The sequence below is a fragment of the Aplysia californica genome, unplaced genomic scaffold (assembly GCF_000002075.1).
Source record: "Aplysia californica isolate F4 #8 unplaced genomic scaffold, AplCal3.0 scaffold00180, whole genome shotgun sequence".
NCBI classification, from domain to species: domain Eukaryota; kingdom Metazoa; phylum Mollusca; class Gastropoda; order Aplysiida; family Aplysiidae; genus Aplysia; species Aplysia californica.
In genome coordinates this window covers 848,082-875,826 of record NW_004797450.1, presented here as the reverse complement: position 1 = coordinate 875,826, position 27,745 = coordinate 848,082, and the positions used below count along the sequence as shown (strand labels likewise).

At 38.2% G+C, this 27,745-nt stretch overlaps 1 protein-coding gene across 5 annotated transcripts; it reads right to left on the bottom strand.

The window, feature by feature from the left end:
• Positions 1-1,754: 1,754 nt before the first annotated feature.
• On the bottom strand, positions 1,755-27,680 carry LOC101858106 (microtubule-associated protein RP/EB family member 1). 5 transcript variants are annotated; one of them, XM_013082541.2, is made up of 9 exons: positions 27,583-27,680; positions 20,456-20,625; positions 19,643-19,681; positions 17,946-18,052; positions 11,928-12,150; positions 11,243-11,349; positions 10,217-10,363; positions 9,446-9,451; positions 1,755-6,109 (listed from the first exon to the last, which is right to left on the bottom strand). In XM_013082541.2, exons 2-9 carry the CDS (start codon positions 20,577-20,579, stop codon positions 6,056-6,058), a joined length of 807 nt encoding a protein of 268 aa, XP_012937995.1. In that variant the 5' UTR covers positions 20,580-20,625; positions 27,583-27,680; the 3' UTR covers positions 1,755-6,055. The 5 variants fall into 5 exon arrangements, with proteins under 5 accessions (XP_012937995.1, XP_012937996.1, XP_005098400.2 ...); XM_013082542.2 differs by lacking the exon at positions 17,946-18,052 and adding an exon at positions 16,319-16,425; XM_005098343.3 differs by having other exon boundaries at positions 27,517-27,611.
• Between the last annotated feature and the right edge of the window lie 65 nt (positions 27,681-27,745).

The following is a 27,745-nucleotide window of genomic DNA, read 5'->3' as shown; positions in this document are numbered from 1 at the left end:
CCCCCCCCCCCCCCCCCCCCCCCACAAAAAACAACGGTCTCATTCGTTAGCCGTCCGAGACAGGATTCGACGAAAAACGAATACAATAGCTTATCACCTTGTGGTCCCGTTATCTTACAGACACAGTCAGGGTCCACTGTGACGCATTTTGTACACATATGATGCATTGCACTTAAGAGCCTAGCAACGTCGTGCATTCTTTTTACGTGACGAGGCTTTTCATAGTAGTAGGCCCACAACAATGTTAACACAGGCCCACTTGAAATATTTGTGTAGCCGTGCTCTCGACCCCTGTTTTGCAAGCGGGAAGGAAAACTGACACACTGTAGGCCGATTTTTTGTTCTTGTACCTGTACGGTGCGGTAGTCTGACTATACCTTTTTATGCCAATATAGTCACAATGATTTTAGAAGGTGGGCAGCTTCAACCGTGTCCCTAAGGGCCTAATCAGTTTCAGTATGTTTTGGTTTTAGAAAGAGTTTTACGGCACTTGCAGAACAATAAGGTCATATAAGTGCCAAAGATTAGAGGTGTTACAAGCGAGTTACGAACACAAAAAAGGAGGGGAGATCAGGACGACAGATGTTTGATAGAAAAGAAGGAGCGAAGTAAAACCACACCAGAGCACCCGCCAACCACTCACTTGACTCAGTATGTTTAACGGCACTTGCAACACAATAAGGTCATCATATATATATGCCGAAAATTAGAAATGTTACAAGAGAGTAACAAACATTAAGAAAAGGCAGATAGATTATAAGGATGATAGATGTTTAGTTTGATAGGACAAAAGGAGCAAACCACACCAGAGCACCCGCATGGCCCTCATCAGGCAGAGTGGGTCACTGTGTATTCCGACACTGTACTGTAGTGATACGAGGCAACAACACATTTCATTAAATGTAAGGAACATAGGAAAAAGCAAGAGATGTCACTTTTTGATAGTTCGAGTTGTGGAGTGGGTTGGACTGGCAAGTGTTTACACACTTCTTGAGGCCCATCGAAGTGTCCAGGGCTAAAACTAAAACCTGATGAGTCACCCAATTATTACACATATCAGGCTTGACTTGGGCAAAAAGCGTGACTATAGTAAAACTCGGGCTGTCAAAATTTCATTTTTGTTGTTCTAAACTCAAAATGCCAAAAAGTGACATCTTTCGTTTTTTTCCCTGTGCTCTTCAACTGAATTCAAATATATGCAATGCGATTGTGACAGACTTTCTTTCTGGCCTTCCCCCATGGCATCGTTCGTTTCTCAACTTTTGAAGATTTCAAATTATTTCAATGTGTTTGGAGTGAGACAAGTGAGAGAAACAACTCATAGTTTTGGTCTAACGCCCCTTGCAAAAGCGTAAGGTTAAAAAAGACAGGATCTCCTAAAGTAAATTGTCTATCTCTGATTGGACTAGGAGGACCAGAATTGAGTCCGAGTCCAAGTAGCACGGCTATCGATGTGCAATCCTTATGATGCCTGATCACATAGGTTGGTCGCCTTCATCTAAAATGTCTGAAGTACTGTAAACAGATGAGCCGCACGTCATCCAGCATGAATACAAAACAACAGGGAAACATTGAAACATGGACCGAAAGGGATTTCCCTTGTTGTCTAAAGATCAACAAAATTTTGAATTTTTAAAAGCCTGACCACAAACCATAATAACTTAATGTTGAGAACAAAGAAAAAAACAACAATAACAACCCAAAAGAACCCCCCCCCCCCCACAAAACAACAAACAAACAAACTAGTAGTCATACATTTTGTGAAAAGCTTGCATGTATTGTTTATTGGATTAAATAATAATTACATGTACAATGAGATTGTAAGAACGAATGTGAAAGTAGACGTGGTTCAAAACAACCGGAACTTTGTGGCCATTGAAAAATATTCATTGGATAGTATTTTGAGACGACCAGGCACATTGTACTTGTACGTTTTTTCTTCATCACGTTGTAAAAAAAAAAGAAAAAGAGTTAAGTCCATCGTTCTTCACAACTGTCAACTTTTGTGTTCACATCCCTGTTGTTACTGTTTCCATCCTCAGCAGGAGCAGAGCTGCCAATCATGCCTCTCCCTAACTAAAAGTCTAAGCCTGTATTTCCTGTGACCATGATCAGTTCTCACTCATTGACACCACAAAGCACAATTTGCTGATGCAAGAGCACAAAAATTTGTTGAGACAAAAGCACAATCTGTGTCAAAACAACACTGAACTCAAGCAAGAAAAAAACAGGAAATATGCCTGCCAAAACCTACTTTTGCACAATGAAGAAGTTGTTTTGTGGCTTAATCAATAAGATATTTTACATTTTATAACTGAAAATAGATTTACCAAAACAAACTGGAAGCAAGTTTTATAAACCGATTAGGCCTACATTTTCGGATCGTTGTTACACGATTTTTTTTGGGGGGGGGATCACAGATACATTTTGTCTGGACCACTGATGACAAGCTATACAACTTTATGATAATGATCCTTCACAAAATTGGTAAATGCCTCTCTCCTTCCTTCCATCTCTCCATTCAAGATCTCACATAATTTTCACAAGAATCAATGACAGAATCTGTGGCAGTTGGCAGCTCCGCATCGTGATGGAAAAGTTCAAGATCATCTACTACAAGCTTTACCTTATGGTACCCACTTCAAAGTGAGCTCAACAAATCAATACAAAAACAGTATGTACTAAACAAAACCCGGTGACTTGAGTGCACCCACAAAGCCCATCGTGTTCACACCATCCCCGCTGTATACACAAAAGAAAAGCAAGGGTCTGCGCAGCAGTGTCAGACAAAGGCAGCTGAGTTATATGAAGCACATGTAGTAGGCCTTAGACTGCTGTCGGTAACTGCTGGATCAACTGTCCAAGTTCAGCTTCGGACTGCACTACCGCTCCCACCCCTCCCCACATCCTAACCCCCAGAAACACGCACAGTGGGCACCATTCTTTTGGCGTCAGGACAACCTGTAATTATAATTGTAGAAGTTACACCCCCCGCCCCCCCTTGACACTACTTAAAGGTAGTTTAGGAGGCGGGATGCTTCATCCTTGCCTGTCAGGGCCAACCCAGGCCCAGAGGGATTCAACATCCCAGCAGAAAGACGGACATACTGAATAAAAATTCTCCCCACATGGGACCCCAACTCTTGTCTTTTGCTTGCTATGACGAAGCACCTAACCACTACATCACAGATGCTGATAGGGACAACTTAATTGTTAACTTAAGCAAAATGTAACCAGAGAATAAAGCTGTCTATAGCATGATTCTAAAACAAACAAGATGAACTGAAAAACTAATGAAGATCACCAAAAAAAAAAAAAAATTTGGGAAACACATACCAGGTAGTATTCAAACACCTTGATATAAACACAACCCAAAACATGCAGGAGATCAAATTGCAGACCCTTCGGTGATTAATAATACCAGGAGAATTTTCGTGAATCTAAGACAAAAGGAAGCTGAATTTCAGAACGAAAAAAATAGTTGCCTAAACACCACTCATGCAACATACCCCAACAGAGCATGATAAAACCATTAATCAACTGTTGTAAAAAACAAAAAAGATTAAAAAACAAAAAAGAACACTAAATGAATGAGCTTTCTCATTCTGAACTACACATACATTTCTATGTGCAGATATTTAAGTAGAGGAAAATTTACAAAATAATACTGAATACAAGTACTGGCCTAGCATGCCAAAATTGTACATTTTCGAGTCCATTATGGGCAATTACATTTTGTTTGACTTTGACACCGATATATGAAAAAAAAAAATTTAATCAGGTTTTAACAAGTGTCTTCTCAAAAGAAGGAAGAAATCTTATTCATTTCTGTGGGGTAGTTGGCAGGTCAAAATAACAGAAAGATAAATCAGTACAGAATTACATTTCACTAGTTTCAGCTCGGTGGGGACAAAACAGATCTTGAGACCCTACAACAGCAACCCCCCCCCCCCCAGTGGTAGTGAAGAATCTACATGCAGACCTTAGTAACTAAACAAACGCCAAGGGAAAATTAGAATATATTTTATCAAATTGTTTTTAAAAAGTGGGGATATGAAAAGGTTAGATTTAAAAACCACAAAATTATGCCACTAATCTTGAAGATCAAGCACCGCTTCCACGACTGTATACACATATATATCAATAAGTTAAATACAGGTTAAATTTATTTTTCGCTGCAAAACCATAAGAATAAAATAATCTCCTCCTGTTAAGCACATAGTAAATTTACCCGAAATTTATAAATGCATGTTATAGTTATAGATACAAATAGAACAAATTACAGTGTTTGTGGGGGGAAAAACGTGACTGTGGTGACCTCTTAGAAAGCATGCAACAAACATATCAATTTCAACGTGTCTTTGGGTTCAGTGAGTAAGGGAGGGAGGAACAACAAAGCAGTTGGCATTATATAAAATATAATCATCAACCAAACCAACGGCCACCCAGTGCAGTGGATGTCACAGAAGCAACAAAACTGGATCACAGCTTCTCTCAAAAGCAGTATAAAAAATGCGGGTATCCTTGTCCTCAGGTCCAGGTACAAGAGGAGAAAACAAAACTCAACAACCGTATACAGTGCACTTGAGAATTCTCACATTTCTTCTCAAAATAATTTGTAAAAAAAAATATAATAATAATAGGGGGGTGTTGTATGCAAAAGAGTGGGCTGCTTGGGGAATTGCCCTTTCAAGCAGAATATTTGTGGCCCTACCTTGTTGTGAATAATTGTTTAGGAAGAGTAACAGGATTAAACAAAACGGAATATCAAAACAATATCTACTTCAGTAATGTTACATTCTTACCTCAACCGTTACGTTATAGTTTATAAGTGATTTGACGAAAACGCTGTCTATGTGTTTCAAAATAAATAAATGATGTAAACTAAATTGCTTTAAAAAAACATATATACTTTTATTCTAAATGCATAAGAGCAGGAACAAAAAGGAAAAGCGTAGTCAAATGGTTTCAATTTTACATCTTTTAATTGTCATGAAGAGGACAAATCTTGTAAGCATGTGGCGACTGTAATGTCTAGGTAGCAATGACGAATAAATCTTTCTAAAACAAAACAGTATGTAGGCCTATGTGTATGTGTTATCATGATCACTTTTCTTCCTTTTGCCTCAGCATCCAAACACAATCAGAGGAACTGAAAAGCGAAAACATTGGTGCGCAAAACTGGGGTGGAGAATCTTTCACTTTGTACATTGCTTCAAGCTTTAGACCAGTGTTCACTTATTAATTAATTAAACATTCAGAGAATACGGGAGCTGTAAAGATAGTTTCTAACTGAGCCAGTGGTAATAAATCTATTTCACTTACAATGGCACTCATGATGTTGGATTGATAGCACTCTACTTAACATGCTGCTCAACTTTGCATGACCGACCTCCATGTACTATATATCCGTTCAAGGTTCAAACATTACTAGGAAAAAAGTGTCTCTGATAAGAACATCAGTGGTGAGAGAACATGGAGACCTCTGCAGACAACCTAACTCACATCAGCAGTTTAGCAAAAAATCACCTGTCCATCTTGCAAACAGTATGCACGCCAAAAAGCACAGACATTCACATAATAATTTTTTTTAGAGCACCCTTTCAAAACAGGGAATTAAGTTGATGGGATAGCAAAAAACCTGAAAATGTTTCTTCAAAAAGACCAACAAAGGTACATATATTTGTTTAGATAATATCGCAGAAGAAGTAGCTTGAGCCTCTTCTGGAATATGACAAGATTAAAAACAGTATTCAACGCAAACTTCTTTCATTTTAGACTTTCCTCAGTGCCATCAGTACTGAAAGAAGGGCAGACTGTCAAAATATGCACTTTAAAGAGTAGCAAACATTTTAGTTAGTTTCTGAACAGATGAAATTTGAAACATTTTACATCACTTTTCTCTCTCCTATTTGAACTACAATCCAAATCAGGACACAGTCATTTCATGCAGCAGAAACGAAAGAAAAAGAACCATGAGAGGATGGATGTAATGATGCTTTTCTTTTCAAATACTTGAGAGTTAAAACAAGCGATAAAATGTGTAGGATATATTCTAATATTCGTCTTGTTCTTCAAAGTCAGCATTCTCAGGAGGCGCAAATCCTTCCTGTGAAAATCAAAGTAAAAAGAAAATGAAATTATTAGTGTCTGAAGCAGGAACAACAAATGGTAAAATTATTTTATCAGATGTCATTCAGAAATGAATGCAAAACAAAAGTCATAATTCTATGTCATGAGAAAACCTTGGCACATTTTGTAAAGACTGTAACACAGATGTCAAAGAAAACAGTGGAACTCGGATTCAACGAGATGAGATAGATTCATTTTCTTTTTCTTTAATTTAAAACCAATAAAAATAACCCGGATTCAATGAGCACTTAAATCGGCGAGCTCAGACTCAACGAGGTCACTTCCAGGGTGAACAGCCCCCGCAGACGTGGCTTCGCTCATTTTTCTCCCAGAACAAACTTTATCTATTCCCGGAAACCATCCATTGCAACTGCACCGTGAACCATTATTCACTTAGCCGATTGCATGCGACCAATCAGCGGCCCTTTTCATATCAACACATTCGTTGTTGGCTCGCGCATGTGTCTACTCTGGCGAGTGTCGGGGCTAGATGGGCGGCCTGCGCACGTGTGACAGTGTGTGTGTGTCAGGCGCACTAGCGGTCCGGGCGTTAAACGTTGCAGATACAAACGCGTCACAGTCTTTTTTCCCCCCTCGGCAACAGATCATTAAATTACAATGATAAGCTAGTCTTGACGTAGATCTTGGTAATGTATTGTGCGCTTGTCTATGAAATCAAAAGTTGCCTCATGTTTGGCTCTACACAGCAACAAAACTTTTAGGTAAAAAACCGAGATGACACAGGAGTGCATTGAACGAATCGGTCTGGTTTTTAAAAAAAAAACACAGCTCATAATATGCAGGCCTTTCAGGCACTACTTGTGACTTCTCTTTATACATTACTTGATCAACGCCAGTAATTATCTACACAAAACCTGGTTTTTGCTATAACGAACACTCGGATTCAATGAGATTTTAGGTCAGGCCCGGCGACCTCGTTGTCTCCGAGTTCCACTGTAGTTGCTACAAATTTAAGAAAAGATTTCAGTTTGAGTAAATAGATATACAATATCATGAAAGTTGTCAAAAAAAAGAAGAAGATAGAAACAATAGAGGTAAAGAAAAACAGAAAAACCCCATGAGGCACAAAGCGGGAGGAGTTCCGAAGAGGGCCGGCACTTACCGTGATAAGGTCCACTGAGCAATCTATATAAGTATAGGGTTAGGGTTTAGGGTTAAGGTAGATCCCGCTCAAAATATCCCCTCTTTTGTGTGTTGTTGGTTGGCCGGCCCTCTGCGGAACTCCTTCCCACAAAGCATCAATGGATAAACACAATTTTTTTTTAACAAAACATAAAAACGAAAGGGCAAATTAACCTCATAACAAATAATGATTGATTACCAAAATCATGATTACTCAGTGAGTGGTTGGTGTGGAAAGAAAACAATATGTGGTACACAATCTGGACACGTGACACAACAGTAACAGACAGACCTCTCAAATCGGTAAAGGAAAATAGAAACTGACTGCTTAGTGTAAGTCTGTCCCCATGGTTTTATGCAAAAAAAAAAAAAAGAAATTATGCAAACTGAGCCCAAAAATGTGGAATTATGCGATTCTGTTAATTTTAACAAAGAATGACGAAGGAAAATAATCAGAAATTATGCAAAAAATGATACAATTTTGCTAAATTATCATCATCATCATCATTGCCTTTCTCACCCTGCACCAGGGTATAGGCCACGGACAAACACCCCCCACTTTTCTCTATCCTGGGCTAGCCTCTTGATGTTATTCCATGTCTTCCCACTTTTCTGTACATCGATCATTGTTCCTGCTGATACAGAAGCTCCTCCGTCTCCCAAGATCGAAAATAAAAAGCTGTGTTTGTCCGTGTTTCTGTAACTTACTGTTTTTTACTGGGTTGGGTAGTTGGCCCTCGGCAAACTGGCACTTTTCGGGCGACCAGACCTATGCACTTTTAGTCGCCTCTTACGACACGCAGTATCACGGCAGGTGTATTCTTTGCTCCCCCATAGTAAAACTACGGGGCCCCCCACCAGCAGGGGAGTTGCTAAATTATGCAGGGCATATAAAACCACGGGGACAGGAAAGTGTAAGAATCCACCATGCACCATTTTCAAAAGGGACTCATGAAAGTCCTACACTCGGCAGTTGAAATGAAGTAGGGAACAGTACAAAATTTCTATGTACAGGGATGGAACCAGCATTTGAAAAACTAAAAACCCCACCCATTTCCAGTTATATGCAGCCAGAGTATTCTTAACTCTTGCCCTGCGTCTGTGCCAAGATACGAGTATTATTAGTAACTTCTTACGTCGGGCGTTCTCGGCGGACCGCCGGGGTCACTCAGCGTGTACTGTTAGTGTACAGCGAGCGGCACTGGAAATGTGTGTTTTCGCCGTGAATACTGTGGGGGTATGTAAATCGATGATTAAAACAACGCCATTCCTTTTATTTTCTATTTATAAAGTGTTACGAACACATGAACAATGAGAATCCATGATCCTGGCCAATATATAAGCCGCTCCTTACCAACCTACCAACTTAAGCTGATAAGACGTTACCAGTAGTTACGCCCATTCGAATAACCTTTCTAGGCGCTCTTGTTACGAATGATCTGGGGTTCGAAAGGGAATAATATAGGTCAACTTCCAAATGTTTTGCTCTAAATTGTTCTTTCTACCTGCACAATGGTATTTAAAACTATCGAATAAGCTTATTTTCATCAGGTAATGTCATTTTAAATAAAATCAAGCTCATTTGAAAGATTTGGTATAGACAATTATGGAAGTCTTGTCTCCTGGCTGTCCTTTTGAGCTCCTCAAGTTTAAGGGGGTCAATCTCTTCAAATTTCATAGGATGAACATCTAGAGCTACCAATTTGGCGTGTTTTGAATGAGACGTGTGCCTCTGTTACAAACCAACGCAGGCGGTCCTAGAAGTGGGCCAAAAATGCACACAAATCAAGCATACTGACGCACACACACTTAAGCTGCGGAAATACGGGACCCGGCCATCACACAGATGATGCTCGGCATGCGTGCGCTGAGCCAGGGCTGGACCGATATGGGTCAGGATGGAAGGCGAGGTGCCAAAATATGCTTTAAAAAATCGGTGAACATAAACCTGGCTCCTGCTGAACGAGGGTTAATCCTCTCTTCAGAATCAATAAATACGCACAACTGAACATGAAAAAAAAAAAAAAAAACCCATCAGAAGGATGAAAGAGAATCCCATCTCAGATTTTTTCCCATCTGTGGAATTTTCCCCTCTAGGATAAAAACCTGACTTCCGAGTGAAACCCAGAAAAGTTCCATCCCTGTAAGCTGCAAAGGTTTCCCTTCCTACCTTTTCCTGAAAGAAAAGAGTCCAAAAGAGCGCCAATTACAAGGGTTACCCAGAAACTGGTACAGTGAAAAAGCCTTAGGCATTTCACTACGAATTTGTTTATTTGAGTAAAAAAGAAGCACAATGATACAATAACAACAATCTAGTGAAGGGAAACAGCAGGACAGACAGGACAAATAGAGGGAAAGAAAAGAAGTTTGACCTACGAACAGCGCCCTCTGACTACTGAGGCATGAGTCCGACATAAAGATTAAAACTTGTCACTTTTAAACAAAGCAAAAGAAAACCCCCCAAAACCCCAGTGACATAAAGGCCACAAGTTGAACTATGAGAATCCATGATCCTGGCCAATATATAAGCCGCTCCTTATCAACCTACCAACTTAACCTGATGTAAGCACCGGAATGGATACCTACCTGCTTACCTGTTCCCCTGGTTTTATGCACCCTGCATATTTTAGCAAAATTTGATATTATCCTTTATCATTCTTTGTTTAAAAAAAACAACAGAATCACATAATTTCACATTTTTGGGTTCAGTTTGCATAATTTTTCTTGCAACGTAACAACTAGAATGAAGTGCCCTCATCGAATCAACAAAATAACTATGCAAAAAGGCAGGATAGTCAGTCTCAGAGAAAACATGAAAAGAAGTCTCATAACAAGAAAATATGCATGACAATAACAACACAAGCCTTGAGAATTGTCTCCAAGAAAGCCAAGTGATTGTGAGTGACCAGGAACAGTTACAGAACAAAAAAATATGACAAACCTCTGTTGCATAGAGAACATCCATAACATCTTTCACATGGGCTTCACTTTCGTTTTCCTGGCAAATCACTTCGATCTCTCGCAATTTGTTGAAATAGAAATCTCTTTCTTTTTCAAGACCCTCTTTGTCCATATTAAGTTGCTCAATCTGAAAAGAACGCGAATAATAAAAACAATTGATTCTACCATTCAATTCAGACCAAGATTTAGAAAAACCTACCACGAAAGGTCACATAAAAAAACCCAACAGTATAACATGGATAGGTTGAACACAGAAGACTCGAAATCACACATCCGTCGAACTGTGCCTACGCTCCCGTTTTTTCTTCTTCTTTGATCTTTGTAAGATATCCCTCTAACTACCGAGGCCAATCTTGATGAATTTGAGTCATCCGTGTCATACTATATCTATTCCAGTAAAGTAGGAAAGGTTGGGTTTAATGAATGAACTGGAAATCCCCCCCCCCCCCCCCCCCAAATAAATCCTCCATCCTCCAGTACTTCTTGGGTTTAAAAAAACATTTTAAAAAATCCCCAACACACTCACAAGATTTGCCTAACAGCACAACCAACCAAATTTTGACTAAATAACAGACCTCCTTTATTATCATAATCCTGTTAGAGTAGAAATTTAAACAATTTGGCCACAGCCACATGTGAATGCTCTCCCCTGTGAGACCATGTTGAGTATCAAGAAATTGTTAAGATTGGCAAAAACAATCAGTGTCTAGTCAGATAAAGTCATGGGGCTGTAGATGAAAGGTCACCCCCCCCCCCTTTTTTTTTTTACATTGGGACATGTCAGTGTTCCATCACAGCCACATGGATTTCAGCTACTCATCCAAAATTGCATGAAGAAAAACAGTGCAAAAAAGGTGATAAACTATCATTATGTCATAAAACTGAGATATAATTTCACAAACTGAACGGTCACACATTGACCTAGAACTTTGCAAAACAGCAGGGAGACTTACAAAACAGAACATTTCTCACAATCAAGTAATGTAGAAATGAAGTAAAACCTCACCTGGCTTTTGAGGTCTTCGACAAGCTGATTATCGCCACCTGCACTGTTTCCCATACCTGGAGATCTCCTCATCACAGTTGCTGGGCTTCTGTTAGGTTGTTTTACAGCTGGCAAAATACAAGGACTCAGATTAAAACCAATCAATCATAGTTTTTAAAGGGAACAATAAGCTGATCTATAAAATGACATTGTATAGCTTGTTCATGAAGGACCACCAGCAACGTAACCAAATGCAAAGAGCCAGAAACGGAGGAGTGGGAGAATGGCTAGATCTGCTTCTGAAATTTTTATGAAGTCGAAAATTTGTCTCAAACCGGAAAAGTTGGAAAGCTTATCCGGCACATGCCGGAAAACTTTCATCAGTTGACCACAGTAAAACTTAAATACTGGCCAATTCAGCCACTAGAGACAAAGTGGACAGATTCAAACCCATCAGAGCCTTCTTTATCATTCATTACTGTGATAACATACAGACCATAACTTTATTTATATATAGACGGTGATTATTTATTTCCATCATTCCCCCCACCCCAAACCTTCCTTATAAACCATGATAAAATAACGGTGAATAGTGGAATGGATAAGATGGAATCAAACTAGCAGAAGAGGCCAAATTTGAAAAAGAAAAGACTGAGCGTTCGAAATTTAAAACCACATAACAATTTAATGTCAATCAATGTCATACCTTTCGGTGCAGGGGGCTGGCTTGTTCTGGAGATGGATGGTTTCGCGGTGGGTGCCTTGTTCAAGGCTCCTGGCTTGGCTGAGCCCAGCTGTTCCCCACCCCGAGCCATCACCGGGTCATAGTCTTGACCCCCGTAGTTCGCATCAAAAAACCTCTTGAACCACTGCACGAACTCAAAGTTGTCCTGGAACTTGCCTTTCACTAGTCTTTCAACGGGAACTATCTGAAATCCCAACCAAGAAGTGATTGCAGGAGGAAAAAACAAAATAGTAATATACCAGAAACAAATCAAATCACATGTACTTCAATTTTTGTTCAAAGCAATGATCATACTTATTGACAAGCTCTTTACTTAGATACTGTTACATAAAATTGTGAAATAGCTTTAGTCAGAAGAATAAACTGGGTTTTTGCCAAAGGCACAGGTATCAACAGAAAAAAAGTAAACTCTATCATTTGACAATTTCATATGAATAACTTGACAAAAGCCAATCTTTGAAGATTTACCCTTATACTCTCCCCAAGAACAAACATTCCCTATAACCTAAAGCTTAAGTCCATAAATTAAGAATAACCTTATCCGTACGCCCTGGGGTCATTTTGTACCCCTAGGGTTGTATTCTTCACATTTTAGAATACTTCTAGTACGTAGATCTCTTTGAAACTTTGAGTATTTCTCAAAAAATCATTTTGACAGATTGCTATGCAAAGCGTTCCGATCGGATTAACGGGTAAATTTACACTTTGGAAATGGTGGCACAGTTTCCCACGTCGTATGGATACGATAGTAAAACACGACATACGGATAAGGTTAAGAAAAAAAAAAAAGTTATAATTCAATAACAAGATAGCATACAACTTACAAAAAATACCCCAAAAATTCGTACAGTGCAAGCATAAATAAGCTACACCATTCTATAATATGTTAGTGTTAGTAAAATGGCAGACAGGCAAAAAGGGTGAAACAAAGTACAATTTCTCATGCACAGAATTGTAAAATGAATTTTTGAAATGGTGTGTTCATAGCAGTACAATCCTTTAATAGAAATCAATTTTACATTTAAAAACAAACTGTTTAAATACCTACCAATTCCTTTTGCATTGTAAAGTAAAGTGAATAGCAAAATACTACCAAAAAACCCCCAACAAAAAACCCCAATATATAAACAGCGGAATTTAGGAGTAAATACTGTAAACCTCTTTTTAAGCTTGATTTTTTTTTCACTAGAGAAATTCATTGTGACACTTGAAATAGCAAGTTTTTTTTCTATTAACTAGTGAAGATGACATTTTTAAAGCAATTATCCAGGTGACAGAAATTCGCACTTTAATAAGACTCCATGTATACTCAAAATAGGAAAACCAAGAGCATCTGAAATGTATGCTTAGGATATGAGGGGTAGAAAACAGATACCACACCAGAGTACATTGCACCACGTCAGTCAGTGTGTGTGATTTACGCAATAGAATGAGATTGAAATAAACAAGCTTCTTTGGATCTGTTGGAGTAGAAAAAAATCTCCGGGGAGTTAATTTTCTTGATAACATTATAAAGAGGACAGCAAAGTCATCTACAGAGATGAAGTGAGAATAACCCCTGGTGTTGCACACTATTGATTTTCAATAATCATAACAGATATTATTGATTATCAATGACCACAGCCGACACCGTTAAACAAACAGCAGAATGATGTATGAAGAAGCTTTATTGAATTTATTTTTTGCAAAAAATTCACACTTCAAGGGCATCCTTTAAAAAATTATAGCTTATCCATAATGAAGGATGAAATAAAGGGCTATTTATGTATATCTATTTCAGGACAATAATTCTAAATGGTAACTAGAGGCAAAAGACAAATGACAACGGAAAGTATAACAAACAATGAGGTAAAACAGATAAGCAGTTGGTAATCCTGGCTTAAAATCTCGAAGTAGAAGACCAATACAAAAGAAGCAACCTCAACACTGAAGTAAAAAAACAAAACAATACTGCAAGCTAAACCAGAGCCTACACTGTGACAAACTGTGGAACACAACATGTAAAACAAACGACATAATAAAAAAAAGCTACTTTTTAAAGAAGCACTTGAAAACAAGGAGTGGATACAGCTGCCCTTCAGATTCCTGAGATCTAATATTGACAGTGCTGCCTCTCACATGTTGAAAAAACCCACAACCCAACCTTTCTTATTTTTTTCCTCTCAGGCATAATATTCACAAATGCATGGCGATTCAGGAAAAGTTGAAGAATCTCTAGTATTTCTCATAACTTAAAATTTTTCACATTTCAGCAACAAACTTATTGCTACTTGTCTTATTGGATACAAAACAAGGGCGGGCTTCTAAGAACTACAAAATTTAAACATTTAAGACTGAAGAATGGCAAGATGTGTGGTGGTGGTGGTGAGTGAGTGGCCCCAAAAGGATCAGCTATAAATGTCTTGTGCAACGGCATTGGTTACATACATGAGAATTTGACTACCATGAAAGTGTCAAACGATGAGCAGTAAGGTGGAAAACAATTTCACCAAAAGGCAAGCTTCAGTTGAGTTTACAGGAAATGAAACAAAGAATAAATCCCCATGGTCCAAATCAATTCCCCCCCCCCCCCCCGACAGTCGATCTGTTGTTTAATTCATTGCTGTTGCCAATCACTACCAAAAGGGCTTAGTCATGCAAGCGTCAATAACATCTCAGCTTACAGCACAAAACTTTGAAGGAAATTTCATGTGCAGAGCCAATTCAGCATTATTTAAAGACATTTCTGACCACTTTAATCCTAAAGAAGGCATCTATAAAAACTATAAACCTTTAGTTCTATGAATTATTAATTTTAAAAATAGTATCAAGGTTTACTGTATGTCAAAATGCCTGAATGATATTGTACCATCAATTTCTCATATAAGTGTTGAAAGTGGATACTCCCAATTCCCAGTTTAACGTCATCAGCTGACAAAGAAATTACTTTTATCACACCATCTATGAAACTAAAAACAATGGGTGGAAGGGTATTGGCATTATATCATGGCCCCAAGATCTAGAACACTTTGCCCTGTAGGTTAAGAGAGATCAAATCTTTTAATTAACTAATTCAAATATCAACTGAAGTTATTTGTTTTTAGATTAATGAGATACTATAGTAGATTTTTAGTCAGTATACAGTGACCTGTTTACATGTTGCTATTGTATGTTAAGTGTTCAGATCATGTGTTATTTAATTGAGATTGAGTGTATATATATATTATCACTAATATAATTAATTCGTATTCATGTTCTTACGCTCATTAGTCTAGAGGTAGATGCTTGCTTCTCATAATAAAATATCTGGTTCTCAAAGCTATGGTCCCTGAATAATTTGGTCTTTTTTTTCTCTTGAAGTCAACATAGCTGAGTATATAGAAGATCTAGCATATAGTTCTCTTAAATAAGGATAAAGAGCTCAGGGAAATGCATTCTGCACACATTTCAAATACCTCGGCTGTTGAAATAGGAAGGAGGGAAAAAGTGCCCTTGCCCAAGCAAGGAGCAAAAGTCTTGAAATACCCCCTCACCAACACTGAAGAAATTCTGGCTAGTAAAAAAGAGAGTGACTTCAAAGACAGCCTATTTCGTAAAGTACATTATACACTAGGAGAAAAACAAAGAACTTAGTGTAAAAACTACCAAGTCTATGATGGAGAACCTACAATAAACTGACAACTACACAGGTAAGACAAAAGGGATGCATACAAAGACACAATTCTCCTTTGGCCAAAAAAAAAAAGGCTTAAAATTTTTTCCCATGATGCTATGTCAGAAGCATTTCCATCTATAGAAATTCAAATGCAATGAGATGGTCTCAATGCGTAAAACATGCCCATCAAATTTTGAATCTGAAAACTGTTTCATTTCTTAATCATTAGAAAACAAGTCCATTGAATAAGTTTCAGGGCAGGTTTTGAGGAAAAACATTTAGTAAAATAAAAAATAGATTAATAACAGGGGAAAAAACAAACCCTACTTTCCAACGATTAAAAAAGATACAGTAATGAGTAATAAAGGTTCTTATATAATGCTTCCATCTGTCAAATAAGGCACTACCCTAAACAGAATGAACCTACACTACAAGTAGCCTATGAAGAAATAAAATTTACTTTCTCATGAGAAAATTAAAAGCAGCAGTATCCAAAAGATGAATGTATAGCCATAAATCATAAACAAAAATATGCATGATAGGTTAGAGAGATGTGCAAAGTTCACACAACAAATGCTCCTAAGAAATCACAGCAAACCACAGAAAGCCGGCTTTGAAAGGCAGCAACATAGAACATACATGACTGCACAGAAATCAAAAAGAAATCTAACAGGTACAAACAGTGAAAGTCCTAGCCAGCACATGGCCACAGACTCACCTTATCTATGCCTAACTTCTGGAAACAGGCTTGAAGTTGCTTGAAATTTTGTATGTACTCGTGTTCTAATTTTGTATTGAATTTTACTCTTTTTAATACCACACTCCCTGCAAGACAAGATATGAAATATCAAGCCTTGATGAACATCAGAAATAGAAAAAAACCTGACAAGGGCACATATATATAACAACACCTTTGCTCTGGAGAACAAGAATGTCATAATAAGTAGTGCAGCTTTCTGTTTCAATTAGATAAGACTACTTCGAAATTGACACAAGAAGAGAACTATAAAAAATACAAACAAACAAAACATAATCAGCCGTCTGCAACCGAGGTCGACCTTTGCTGGAAAGAAATTCATTTAGTAGAACAACAACACAACAAAAAGTAAGTGAAAAGCCACGAAATGAGCTATACAGTGACAGCAGTTAGTGGAATATAGCCTTGAAGAGGACAATGTTATTTCCCAGCAATGACACCGAAAGCTTGTCAACAATTTTGCTTTAGTTACCAGCAACAGAAAAGCTTGTTGTCTTCATTTTTTTAATGAAACAACTAGACCCCAACACCGAAAACAGAAATCAATCTGCTTTAACTTTTAACACAAAAAAAGGAGCTAATATTATGTCAAAGCTGTTCTGTAGTAAGCAAAATATGATGACGAGTAAAATACTTCAATGCCATTGATTTTGAAGAAGCCATTCGCATAAAATACATTGTAATGTAAATGCAGTGAACTAAAGGAAATCCTTGCTGTAGCACTGGAAAAGCTCACACTTTCTTCTACACGATGCCAACAAAATGTGCAACAAAGGACTAGAGAAGAGCAGACTCAACCCTTAAATAACCCTTAGATAAAACATCCATAAATGGTTCTTGAAACCAAATGAATGTGCATGTTTAGTATAGAACTGGTGAACATTTCAACACTTTGCTCAGCATTACCTGGAGTAGTGCTCTATAAAAAGAAGACAGGCTACTGAACCAAGTTAGTTGAAAATGCTCCCATACTCATGCAAAAAAAAAAAGGGGAGAAAAAAGAGAAAGAACTGGAAGGGATAAAAATTCACTCTAATAAAACACCAGTTTCTAGCCCATGCAGATTAAGACAAATGACCAAAAACTGGGTGCTCAGTATCCCTATTTGCTCAGGTCTTTCTTTTTTTCTTTTTAAAAAATGAAAACAAAAGGGGAAAAAATAATGAACAACAAAGAAACAAAAGCATAAGGGTGAAGTACAACTGTCTTAGACTTTCAGCAGTGTGTATAATAAAATCTGGTTTATGAAAATTAGTGACAATATTAAACTTTCACTGCGACTAAATCGTGTATACTTCTGTTGTGTAATATAATTTGTGTGTCAAAATGCAATCCAGTCAAAGTTGTTTCTTATTCTGCTTTTAGCAAAAAAAATTTTTTTTTTTAACAAATAAAAAATAATTTCACGATTGTTAGAATAAGATCCCAGGGTAGGAACCCATGCAAGGCTCAAATCTACAAGTATTTGCTGAAAGATTACAAAGGCAGCACAAAGAGGGGAGTAGTCGAGTTGACTGAATGCCAAATAGCCAGGGCTACAAAGTGGGAGGAACAGCCCTGATGTTACCTGCCTCCTACATTCTCTCACCTTGTCTACCCCTAGCTTCTTAAAGCAGACTTGAAGCACCTTGAAATTGTGGATGTACTCATGTTCTAATTTTGTGGCGAATTTCACTTTTTTCATCATTAAACTTCCTGAAACATCCACAGGATGAGGGGCATGTACATCAAAGAATAAATAAACATCATAATGGTACACTGTTGGTTGTCTCATCAGTTCACATCATTCATCAGCCTGTCTGAGCACCCTCATTAAGTCCACTAGCGACTAACTGGATCCTCTCTTCTGCCTGTCTTCATAGTGAAGTGTGGGATAAACATTTCAAAAATACCCCCCCCCCCCCTCCGAAAACATAAACTCACTGACAAGCCCCCCCCCCAAAAAAAAACCCCCCCCACTGCTCTAACAAATTTTGCTGGGGGGGGAGAACAACGTGGATGAACCATATTCACAAAAAAAACACTTTTGACCCCATCACTTCTGATAATAAGAGGATGACAAATCAGTCTCTAACTCAATACAATGTAAACCCCAAAGAAAACTCAAAGGAACACAACAAAGGCCAAATGTGCAGGGCTCACTCAAAACAACTGATGACTGATGAGAACGTAAGAAAATGGGTGATAAACGTCTATTACAACTCATGATGGTAAGGTAGATTACTTTGGCAGGGGACTTTCCCTGATACTGTGTCTCAAAACCAGTTAAAATAAGAAAAGGAAGAAACTGTTTCACTTTGTTTTTCTTAACAACTCAATTTTGCTTACTATGTGGAAAAATAAAAGAGGTTATTAATTAGCCAGTCTCAGAGAAAATCCCGCACCAACAGAATGTAGTCACAATAATCGATTTTCTCAACGTGATCAAGGACAAACAAGAATGAATGACAGGTTAACGTCATGTATATGATACTTTCAGTCAGGCTTATTGATTATCACTGAAAAAGTCAATTTTAAAAATACAAAAAAACAATCTACAACAGGCTGTCAGCCTGGGGGATGGCGATCACAAAATCACTATACAGTTCAAAATACCCATTATAGGGTGCATCCTGAAAAAAAAATCACCAAAATAAAATAAGTTATAATATTCAAGAGGGGTTAATTTCCTGCTCAATCTTAACAACTGATGACTGATGAGAACGTAAGAAAATGGGTTACAATATTCAAGAGGGGTTAATTTCCTGCTCAATCTTAACAGCTGACATATCTTACGACACTCAATTTCCTCTTGGATCATTGATGTGCTTCAACATGTGTTTTCAAAAGCATACAAAAAGAAACAATATTGACACTTGCTTGGCAATTCGCAAGCAGGACTCTACATTGCTATGATTCGACGTTGTCTTGGTATAAAACAAAAAAACCCCAAAAAACAACAAAAAACTGACAGTAACTTTTTAAAAATTGCATGCCCTTTGCTTTCACTTGAACTACTGATCGATGTTCAATTTTCCAACGGTAACAAACTTTGCTGAACTTTGGTAATGAACCTTTCTGAGTCAATGATGACAAAATTTGACATATATATCTATGCACTCCTGTGTGACAAAAAACGACATAAAAATAAAAATGATTAAAAAATGGTATCATCTATTGATAAATAATCTAATAATAGACTCCTTGGACAAACAAATAACTGTAAGAGCACTTTTTCTATCATAATTTTACCATGATGCCGTTCATTAACAAAATGTAAAATATAAAGACAAGAAAAATACAGACCTGGAAATAATAAATCCATGAATTGGCAATATGCGGCTCCTGGTGAAACAAGATTTAAATGATCAGAGCCATCAGTAGCTGCATACATAATTCTACTAATTTCCTACCACAAATATAATCCTGACATGTGATCCTACGGGAGCTGAGTGCTTGTAACTTACTGTAGATTTTGTTCCACAAACTCAATTTACTCAGGCACTCTCTTTCTGCACTAATACAAAGAAACATGCTTAGAATGTGTTATTACATAACTAGCAAAACAAACATCCTTGAGGAGCTGGGCTTCAACCCAGTCTGTCAGGGCCAACCAAGGTTAAGAGGGACACAGCATCCCAAAAGAAAGATCAATATAATCAAAAGAAATTCCCTCCTCGCTGGCTGTAATCAGGTTTTGATTTTCTGCATACGACGGCGATGTGGTTAAAACCACTATAATACAACACAGATTGAGATGCTGGTAAAACAAAAAAGCAAAGACCAATAAAATCTAAAATTAAATAGGAACAAAAAAACAACCAACCTTTAAAACACTATGATCTAAAGTTAAGCATCCAAGTAGCAAAATTGGCGGGACATGGAAATCTTTTTAATTTAAGTAATAATTTTGCTATGTATTGGAAATAGAAATAAATAATATCCAAGTACACATGACATAAGACTAAGAAAACATTCAAGACCTGAAAATCTGCTATATGCCTGATAGACTTTCACAATTACCCCTTTTCAGAATGATGGTCACATTAGCAAGGCTCTTCTGACAGTAAAGCATGAGTCAGAATGAAGCCAAAAGGAAAAAGAAGGAATCACTCTTACCTGAGCACAACTCCTCTATTTTTGAGTAGCTCGTCTGTAAACTGTCGTTGACCCATGCAATCATATCATGCCTACTGAGGTTGTTATCTGAAGCATTTGTGCTGTGCACATTCACAGCAGCCATTATGAAGATGTATTGAGTGAGACGCAAGTTCCTCAGAAATATAAATCTGCAAAACAGACAAAAATGGAAGGCTGTGAGACTACACAAAAGGTGAAAAAGGATGTGTTAAAAGTTAATACAGGCCCCAGAATTTTCCATCCAAATATACTCATGTTTTCATGTTTGTTTGTTTTGTTTTTGTAAGGTGTTTTACGGCGCTCGCAACCGCATAAGGTCATAGAGCGCGCGGGACACACCTAATATTTTCAGTTGGTAGGAAATTTTGAATTTTGCCTGGGTGGCGGCCGAAGCCTACTCTTATCTATTTTAGAACACCAAGGGATTTTTAACGTGCGCAACTTGCACACGGGCCCTCTGAGATTTTTCGCCCTTGTCCGAGAAGGCTAGGTGTAGATCTTTCCTACCAGAAGATCAGGGGTGTGGCAGAAAGACAGCAGTATGGAGGAGCCAAGGAGTAGCAGTAGAAAGGCTGCAGAGTCAGAAGCCCAGAGGAGGGGACAAAGGAGGTGAGGGGGTGGGGTCAGTAAGTGGAAATGAAAGCAGACAACAGAACATTGCTAGAGAGCAGAAAAGGAGGTGAAAGGAGACAATTTTAGAGAAGAAAATTTTTTTTGGTCGCTACTCGGATTCCAACCCGCGACCTTTGAATAAGAGGCCAACACCTTAACCTCTAGGCCACAAGAGCCCCCGTTTTCAACTTTAAGTTTAAGCTAAAAAGCAATAAATGTGCTTATATAGTACATTTTCCCAATAAATCTGTTCCTCACTTTCACATTTCAAATTTTTAACACAAGTTTCAATGCCTGACAGTGACAGCTCACAAATATCGTGTAATGAATTGTTATGTATGACATGAGAACACAGGGATTCTTGGAACAACTCAATGGATGCAATGGTCAAGAATATCATGCAGTGTTTATCCAAGGACAACATGAGAAATTTGAACATAATAATACAACTCTTCGAATTGTGCTCATGAACACAGACACCTTCAAGTGTCTTGAATATTCATGAAAGACTGACAAGACCACAAGCAACCAAAACAGTCCAAAAAAAATAAAAATAAATAAAAAACCCAAAAGAAATAAAGCCCACTCATGATCAATTCAATTGCTACAAAACCGTAACAAGACAAAATATAGTCGCTACTAATTTATATGGAGAAAAAAGATTAACATTTTCCTTTGAAATTTCCCTCCAGAATACAGTGGCAGGGAAGTATACATATATATATATATATATATATATACATATATATATATATTGCAAAATATAGGTTTGAAAGGGTTAAATCATGAGAGTCACATGACAACAGATGTTCACAGAGATATAAACCTGAATCCAAAATGATCATACCAGAAAGCCACAAAACTTTATTATCAGTCAGTACGGTGCAGAATATTTTTGGTATGTGCATGCACTCATGAGTCCTGATAAAACCAAAAGATCTTCAGAGATGAATAGCATAGTCATTGCTATTTTTAAGTACTGACATACAATTGATTTTAAAATATAAAACAAGATCAGCTAGATATGCCATAGTGCCAAGTAAGGACTTTTTCTAATACATTTTAGTAATTAATATCCACAAACTCGCTCCACAATTTTTTTTCAATGTCAATATGGGATATAAAATGTAAAATGGATTTTATGTTGTAGTAAAAGCCAAAAGCGACAACGGACACCCATGGGGAAGCAGTTGCTGCTTGTTTCACACTAAGGGATCATTAGAGAAATAAAAAAGAGAAAGAACTTTTAAAAAAAAGTTTAACATTGCTTTTACAGACTAAGCAGAAAAGTAAGGGAAATTCTATGCCAGGGGTCTGGGGGCCACCTGTCTGTAGCAGGGTCCATGAACAGCATCCAGGTGGGGGTTAGGGAAGAAGAGAGATTTTATTAAGTGATTTTAGACAGTTGGAAATGGCAATCGGGAGCCTGAATAAAGAGATTGCCAACAACCTATAAAACCTTAATCACTAAAAGCTTGTCTTACTTTATCTCATTTCTTCACCTCATCTACATAATTATAATATGATGTGTCACTACATGTTCAAATAGGGCACTCATTAGTTTTTACACACATCATCAACCTAAAACTTGCTCATTTGCTTTAATTCGATGAGAGAACATTTAAAAAAATCTTGAACAGAAGTCGAGATATTTGAAATTGAAAGAGGTGGGGTCGTCAAGAGCCATAGAGGTAAAATCAGCGACAAAATGGCTGCCAAAGTTTTGTGACTTCCAAGGCTTGAGTTTCCTCGGAAATTGCAAATGTACCCCTTTTGTGCCTTTCATAATTGTTTTTCCATAAAATCCACACATCAATGTGATTTTAAAAGGAAATAATAAAAGGTATTGCTTTAAAAATGTTGGTTTCTTTGATTGCATTAATTTGACGAACGCCTGATTTCACAATTTAAAATGCCACACACAATGCTGGTAGTGTTTAAAAGCAAATTTCCCTTTACTTTGCAACTGATATAATTCAATTAGTCATCAATTATACAAAATACAATCAACCAGCATGTACTCAGTCTCTTGATCTATGCACAAATTTTCCGGTCCCAGCAAAATATCCCAAGTCAGCCAATAAAAGAAAGAAAATGAAATCGGCACAACAATACTGCATTCAGAACAACCTAGACTTTGGTTGATTAGTGAGTGATAAGTAAGTGCCTGTAAATATCCTAAAATTTCATCTAAGAAGATAAGTAGATCAATCCTTCGCTATACCTGCAGGCCTACACTATGGATGTCACTGGGATTTTGTGAAAATATCTGAAAATGCACCAAGTTGCTTTTAAAAACAAAATGGTAGTTAATAAAATAAACGCAACTAATATATGGCGTTAAATAGAAAACAAAGGTTAAAAAATAATAACTCTTGTTTTTCAAAAGAAAATGACAGAAAATATTTTTTTTTAAAACACAGGCATCCGTGGGTACTATTTCAATCATTTTTTAAAGTAACTTTCAGAATGCATACATTTCTGTAAAAAATATGAATACAGAAGTTCGGAACCACAGTATCAATGTCTACTAAATATTCATGCAGTTCCAGGTGCGCTTTTCAATGACTCAATGATTAAGGCAAACTAAGTAAAATCAAGTCTTTAAAAATCTCAGACAGTCAATCGAACAGAATTTAACATCTCTGTGTTCGCAGTGCTTCCAAGTTAAAAGAAAAATGCAGTATCACAACAAAAACTGAGCATTTTTTAAAGTTAAAATTCACAGGGTGATTTTTCATTAAATGAAAAATAATAGCTGCTTGGACAAAAACTGATTGAAGGAAAAGGAAGGGATATAATATCTGACCATGAAAAACCCCCTATAAATCTGATTTCTTAGACAAAGTTTAGTAATTGTGCAAAGATACGCCTTACATTCATGAACTTGTACAAAGGTCGCACATTCATTTATATATAGAGAGGGATCTATGTAATATATATAGGTCTAGATCTACTTCTAAAAATACAGGTCCTAACTTAATCAACGAGAAAAAAACAACTGGGAGACAACAGTTTTCATGTCCCTACATTACACACACAAACTGACTGAATTCAGCTGATAACAGGCAAAATAAACATCAAGACGGCAGATCTACCAAAATCACACGCGGAGTGAGATAAAGCGAATGGGAAAAAAACAAGAGACAAGAGTACGTAAACAAAGACACTCTATGAAAGCCCTTGTAATGATGATGCTGTAACTGTAAATCTATAATCTCTCTTCTGACAGTCTTGAGCCCAACTTGAGAAATACCTCTAGGGTAGGTTACGGCAAATTCGACCATGGGGCAACTTCGACAGCCTCAACCTAGACTCGGCTCTTGCAAATTATTTTACCCCTGTGTCGTGGAATTATAATCAAAGCCCACTTTTATTCGTCGCACATTTGATTCTATCTAAAAATAAAATTTGGGCTTTAGAACTTCCTGGGCTTCCACTTGTTTCTACTTTTAGCCAGAAAGCTTCAGAAAACACCCATTCAACTTCCGCGCTCCGTCACTGCGTACTTTTCGCACTTGAAGAAAAAAATCAGCACTTCACCTATCATTTAATTTTTTATACACGCTTGTTTGGCTTAAAAATATTCATCAGTTATGTATGACGAAACTTTGGTATCCTTACGTACATGTAAATCCATCTAGAATTAGAAATGTCGATTATACGAATTTACATGATTTATTTAAAATGACGGGGTGAGATTTTGGTGGTTGGTGTAAATTTGAGAGGGCGAAACAGGACAACTTCGACGGGGGTGGGCCAATTTCGACCTTCCAGCTTCATAAGAAGATCACCTTTAACAAACTATCACATTTCAGTTTAATCTTGTTTGTCAAGTAAATTATCATTTTCATTTGGGTCGAAATCCTTGCCCGGTCAGATACAAACTAGCAGAAATTTAGACTTCAGACAAAACTGCTCAACTGTCCCATGTCAAGAGCTAAGTATGTGAGTGTGTGTCTGTGTGTGTGAGAAATAGAGAGAGAGAGAGTGTGTGAGTGAGTGTGTGTGCAGTGGCGTCTCGTGCGTAGCAGACAAGGTGGTGCATAATTGGAAAGTGAGCAAATGGCCGGGCAAGGTGTAGTAGTAGCTACTAATATAACAATTCTTGAGAAAGTCAATCAACATCTATCGATATATGCAACTGTTTCTAAATGAAACCGCATAAAAGCTGCAGTAAAGTAAAACAATACTAACAACCCATTATGCTCACAATCTGAGAAGATTTCAAGATTTCTAATTACTACGTGCAGCAGCAGGACTTGCTACACAATAATTGTGACAATAGAGGGAGACAACAGTTTTGACACCCATTCTTCATTCAGTTACCATAGACTCTACTGCAGTAGATATTTTGTTTAGTATAGGGTTTTACGGCGCTCGCAACTGCATAGGTCATATGAGCGCGCGGGACACACCTAATACTTTTTCGTTGGTAGGAAATTTTGAATTTTGCCCGGGTGGCGGCCGAAGCCTACTCTTATCGATTTTAGACCACCAAGGGATCTTTAACGTGCGCAACTTGCACACGGGCCCTCCGAGATTTTTCGCCCTTGTCCGAGAAGGCTAGGTGTAGATCTTTCCTACCAGAAGATCAGGGGTGTGGCAGAAAGACAGCAGTTAGGAGGAGCTAAGGAGTAGCAGTAGAAAGGCTGCAGAAAGAGTCAGGAGCCCAGAGGAGGGGGCAAAGGAGGTGAGGGGGTGGGGCAGAAATTGGAAATGAAAGCAGACAACAGAACATTGTTAGAGATCAGGAAAGGATGTGAAAGGAGACAATTTTAGAGAAGAAAATTTTTTGGTCGCTACCCGGAATCGAACCCGGGACCTTTGAATGAGAGGCCAACACCTTAACCTCTAGGCCACGAGAGCCCCCCTGCAGTAGATAGACTCCAGGAAGCTTGGATCAAATTTTAAGCTTGCACCAAATTGGTGCTGTGAAGAGCAGTTTCATGCACCACCTTTCTTCTTGTGCAGGAAGAACGATGCCTAGATTTGTAGTCTACAGTGACAAAAATAACTTTGGTGCAAAGATTTTGCTTGCTCCCAGCAGACACTATCGCAAGCGGTGCGAAACCATCCTCGCCGTCTGTCTCTTCACTGGCGCAGCCAGCGGGTGACAGATCGCAAGGATGTGTAGTTGGCTTTTATGTAGATCTAGAGCACTGACTGGTTTAGAACAATTAGAAAGGGAGGGGGGGGGAAGGCCAGGGTTAGGTGGCAGGTGGAGCGCTTGCACCAACTGCACCAATGGCGCCCCGTCACTGCGTGTGTGTCTGTCGTGTGTGTGCATGATGAGAGTGTGTGTCTTCGTGTGCGCGCGCGCGCTCGGAGAGTGAGGGAGAGGGGGCAGAGGGGAAAGAGATCAGTAGGAGGACAGGGAGAGAGAGAAAGACAGAGAATTCAGCAGAGAGGAGTTGAAAGAGACAGGGGGGGGGGGGCACAATAAGTTGAATAAGAACCCAATACTGTTGAAGACATCCACCCCCTGTCGAAGTTGCCCACAGCCCCTGTCAGTACTGTCACAGTCACAGGCTATGCCGAAGTTGTCAAATGTAGGGGTCGAATTTGTACCAACCCCAGTCGAAGTTGCCCCAAGCGAGGGCATGCCACAAAATCGTGACTGGTTGAAAATCCGGAATACAATTTATAGAGCGAAGAACATGATATAATCGAGAAGTAGAAAGTAGAATGGCTGCTTGACACAACAATACCATGGCCATGATGGTCTGTGTTCTTTCATAAAGGCGGGAGCAGTATCGGTTACTTTTGCGGAACTACACAAAACCGTCGAAGTTGCCCCAACCTACCCTCCTAGCCTCGAGAGGTTGTGTCCCACTCCTTGTTTAATTTAGTTTAGGCAGGTTAATGAAATCATAAAATTTAGCCTGACTATAAACTGGATGCAGTTCCTAAAACCAAGATATTTCGGAAATGTAAAAAGATCTAGAATCTAGGACCATAGTCAGTTAAACCATAACTGGTGTAACAGGACAACAAAATAAATGGGGAGTGGTGGGGCCTATCCCCCACCCTCAGACTGAGACTGAGCCAGAGTCCAGTCAGTGACTCAACCCCACCCAAAAACTCCCCTTACAAGTCTTCTCTTCTTTCATTTTAATTTTATATATTGTATTTTACAAAAAGAATATCCCTGCCTTTTTTCCTTTATAGAGTGGTGAATCAGGACAACTTAAATTACACACGACAGTCGAAGACTTAAAGGAATATGGTGTTTCCAAAACAAAAAAATGGCTCTACTTATGCCAGAACTTTTCCCCCGTGGGGAGAAGGGGCGAGGAACCGGTGCGGAAGAGACGTTTCCTCCAAATGCATAAAGCGCAATTCCCAAAATCATGACTGAAAACCTGTCTCCAGTAAGCACAGAATAAAGCTACCATGTGTTTACAACGTCATAACAGCATATTTACCGAGAAATTTGAAACTGTTGAGTTATTTATAAAGTATACTTCCGCGATCGTCTTCACTGTTCTTACCAGGCTCAGTCGTAACAATCCTCGCCTCAAACAGCCTCAATCCGCTTTCTCAACCGACGGTCTGTCTGTTCGTCCCGAACGGTAGAAAAGCTTAAAATATGGCGCAAACGTTAGCTTTAATAGGAACAAATATTTTAAAATGAAGACCGTTTTATTTCTAAAA

What these genes read in the sequence shown, in the direction of transcription:
- LOC101858106 (XM_013082541.2), bottom strand. Translation starts at nt 20,579, where the DNA reads ATGGCTGCTGTGAATGTGCACAGCACAAATGCTTCAGATAACAACCTC. An exon ending in AATAGAGGAGTTGTGCTCAG is followed by an intron (nt 19,682 to 20,455) that starts GTAAGAGTGATT and finishes TTGTTTCACCAG; the next exon opens with GAGCCGCATATTGCCAATTC. An exon ending in TCGAAGACCTCAAAAGCCAG is followed by an intron (nt 10,364 to 11,242) that starts GTGAGGTTTTAC and finishes CGTTCTTTTCAG; the next exon opens with ATTGAGCAACTTAATATGGA.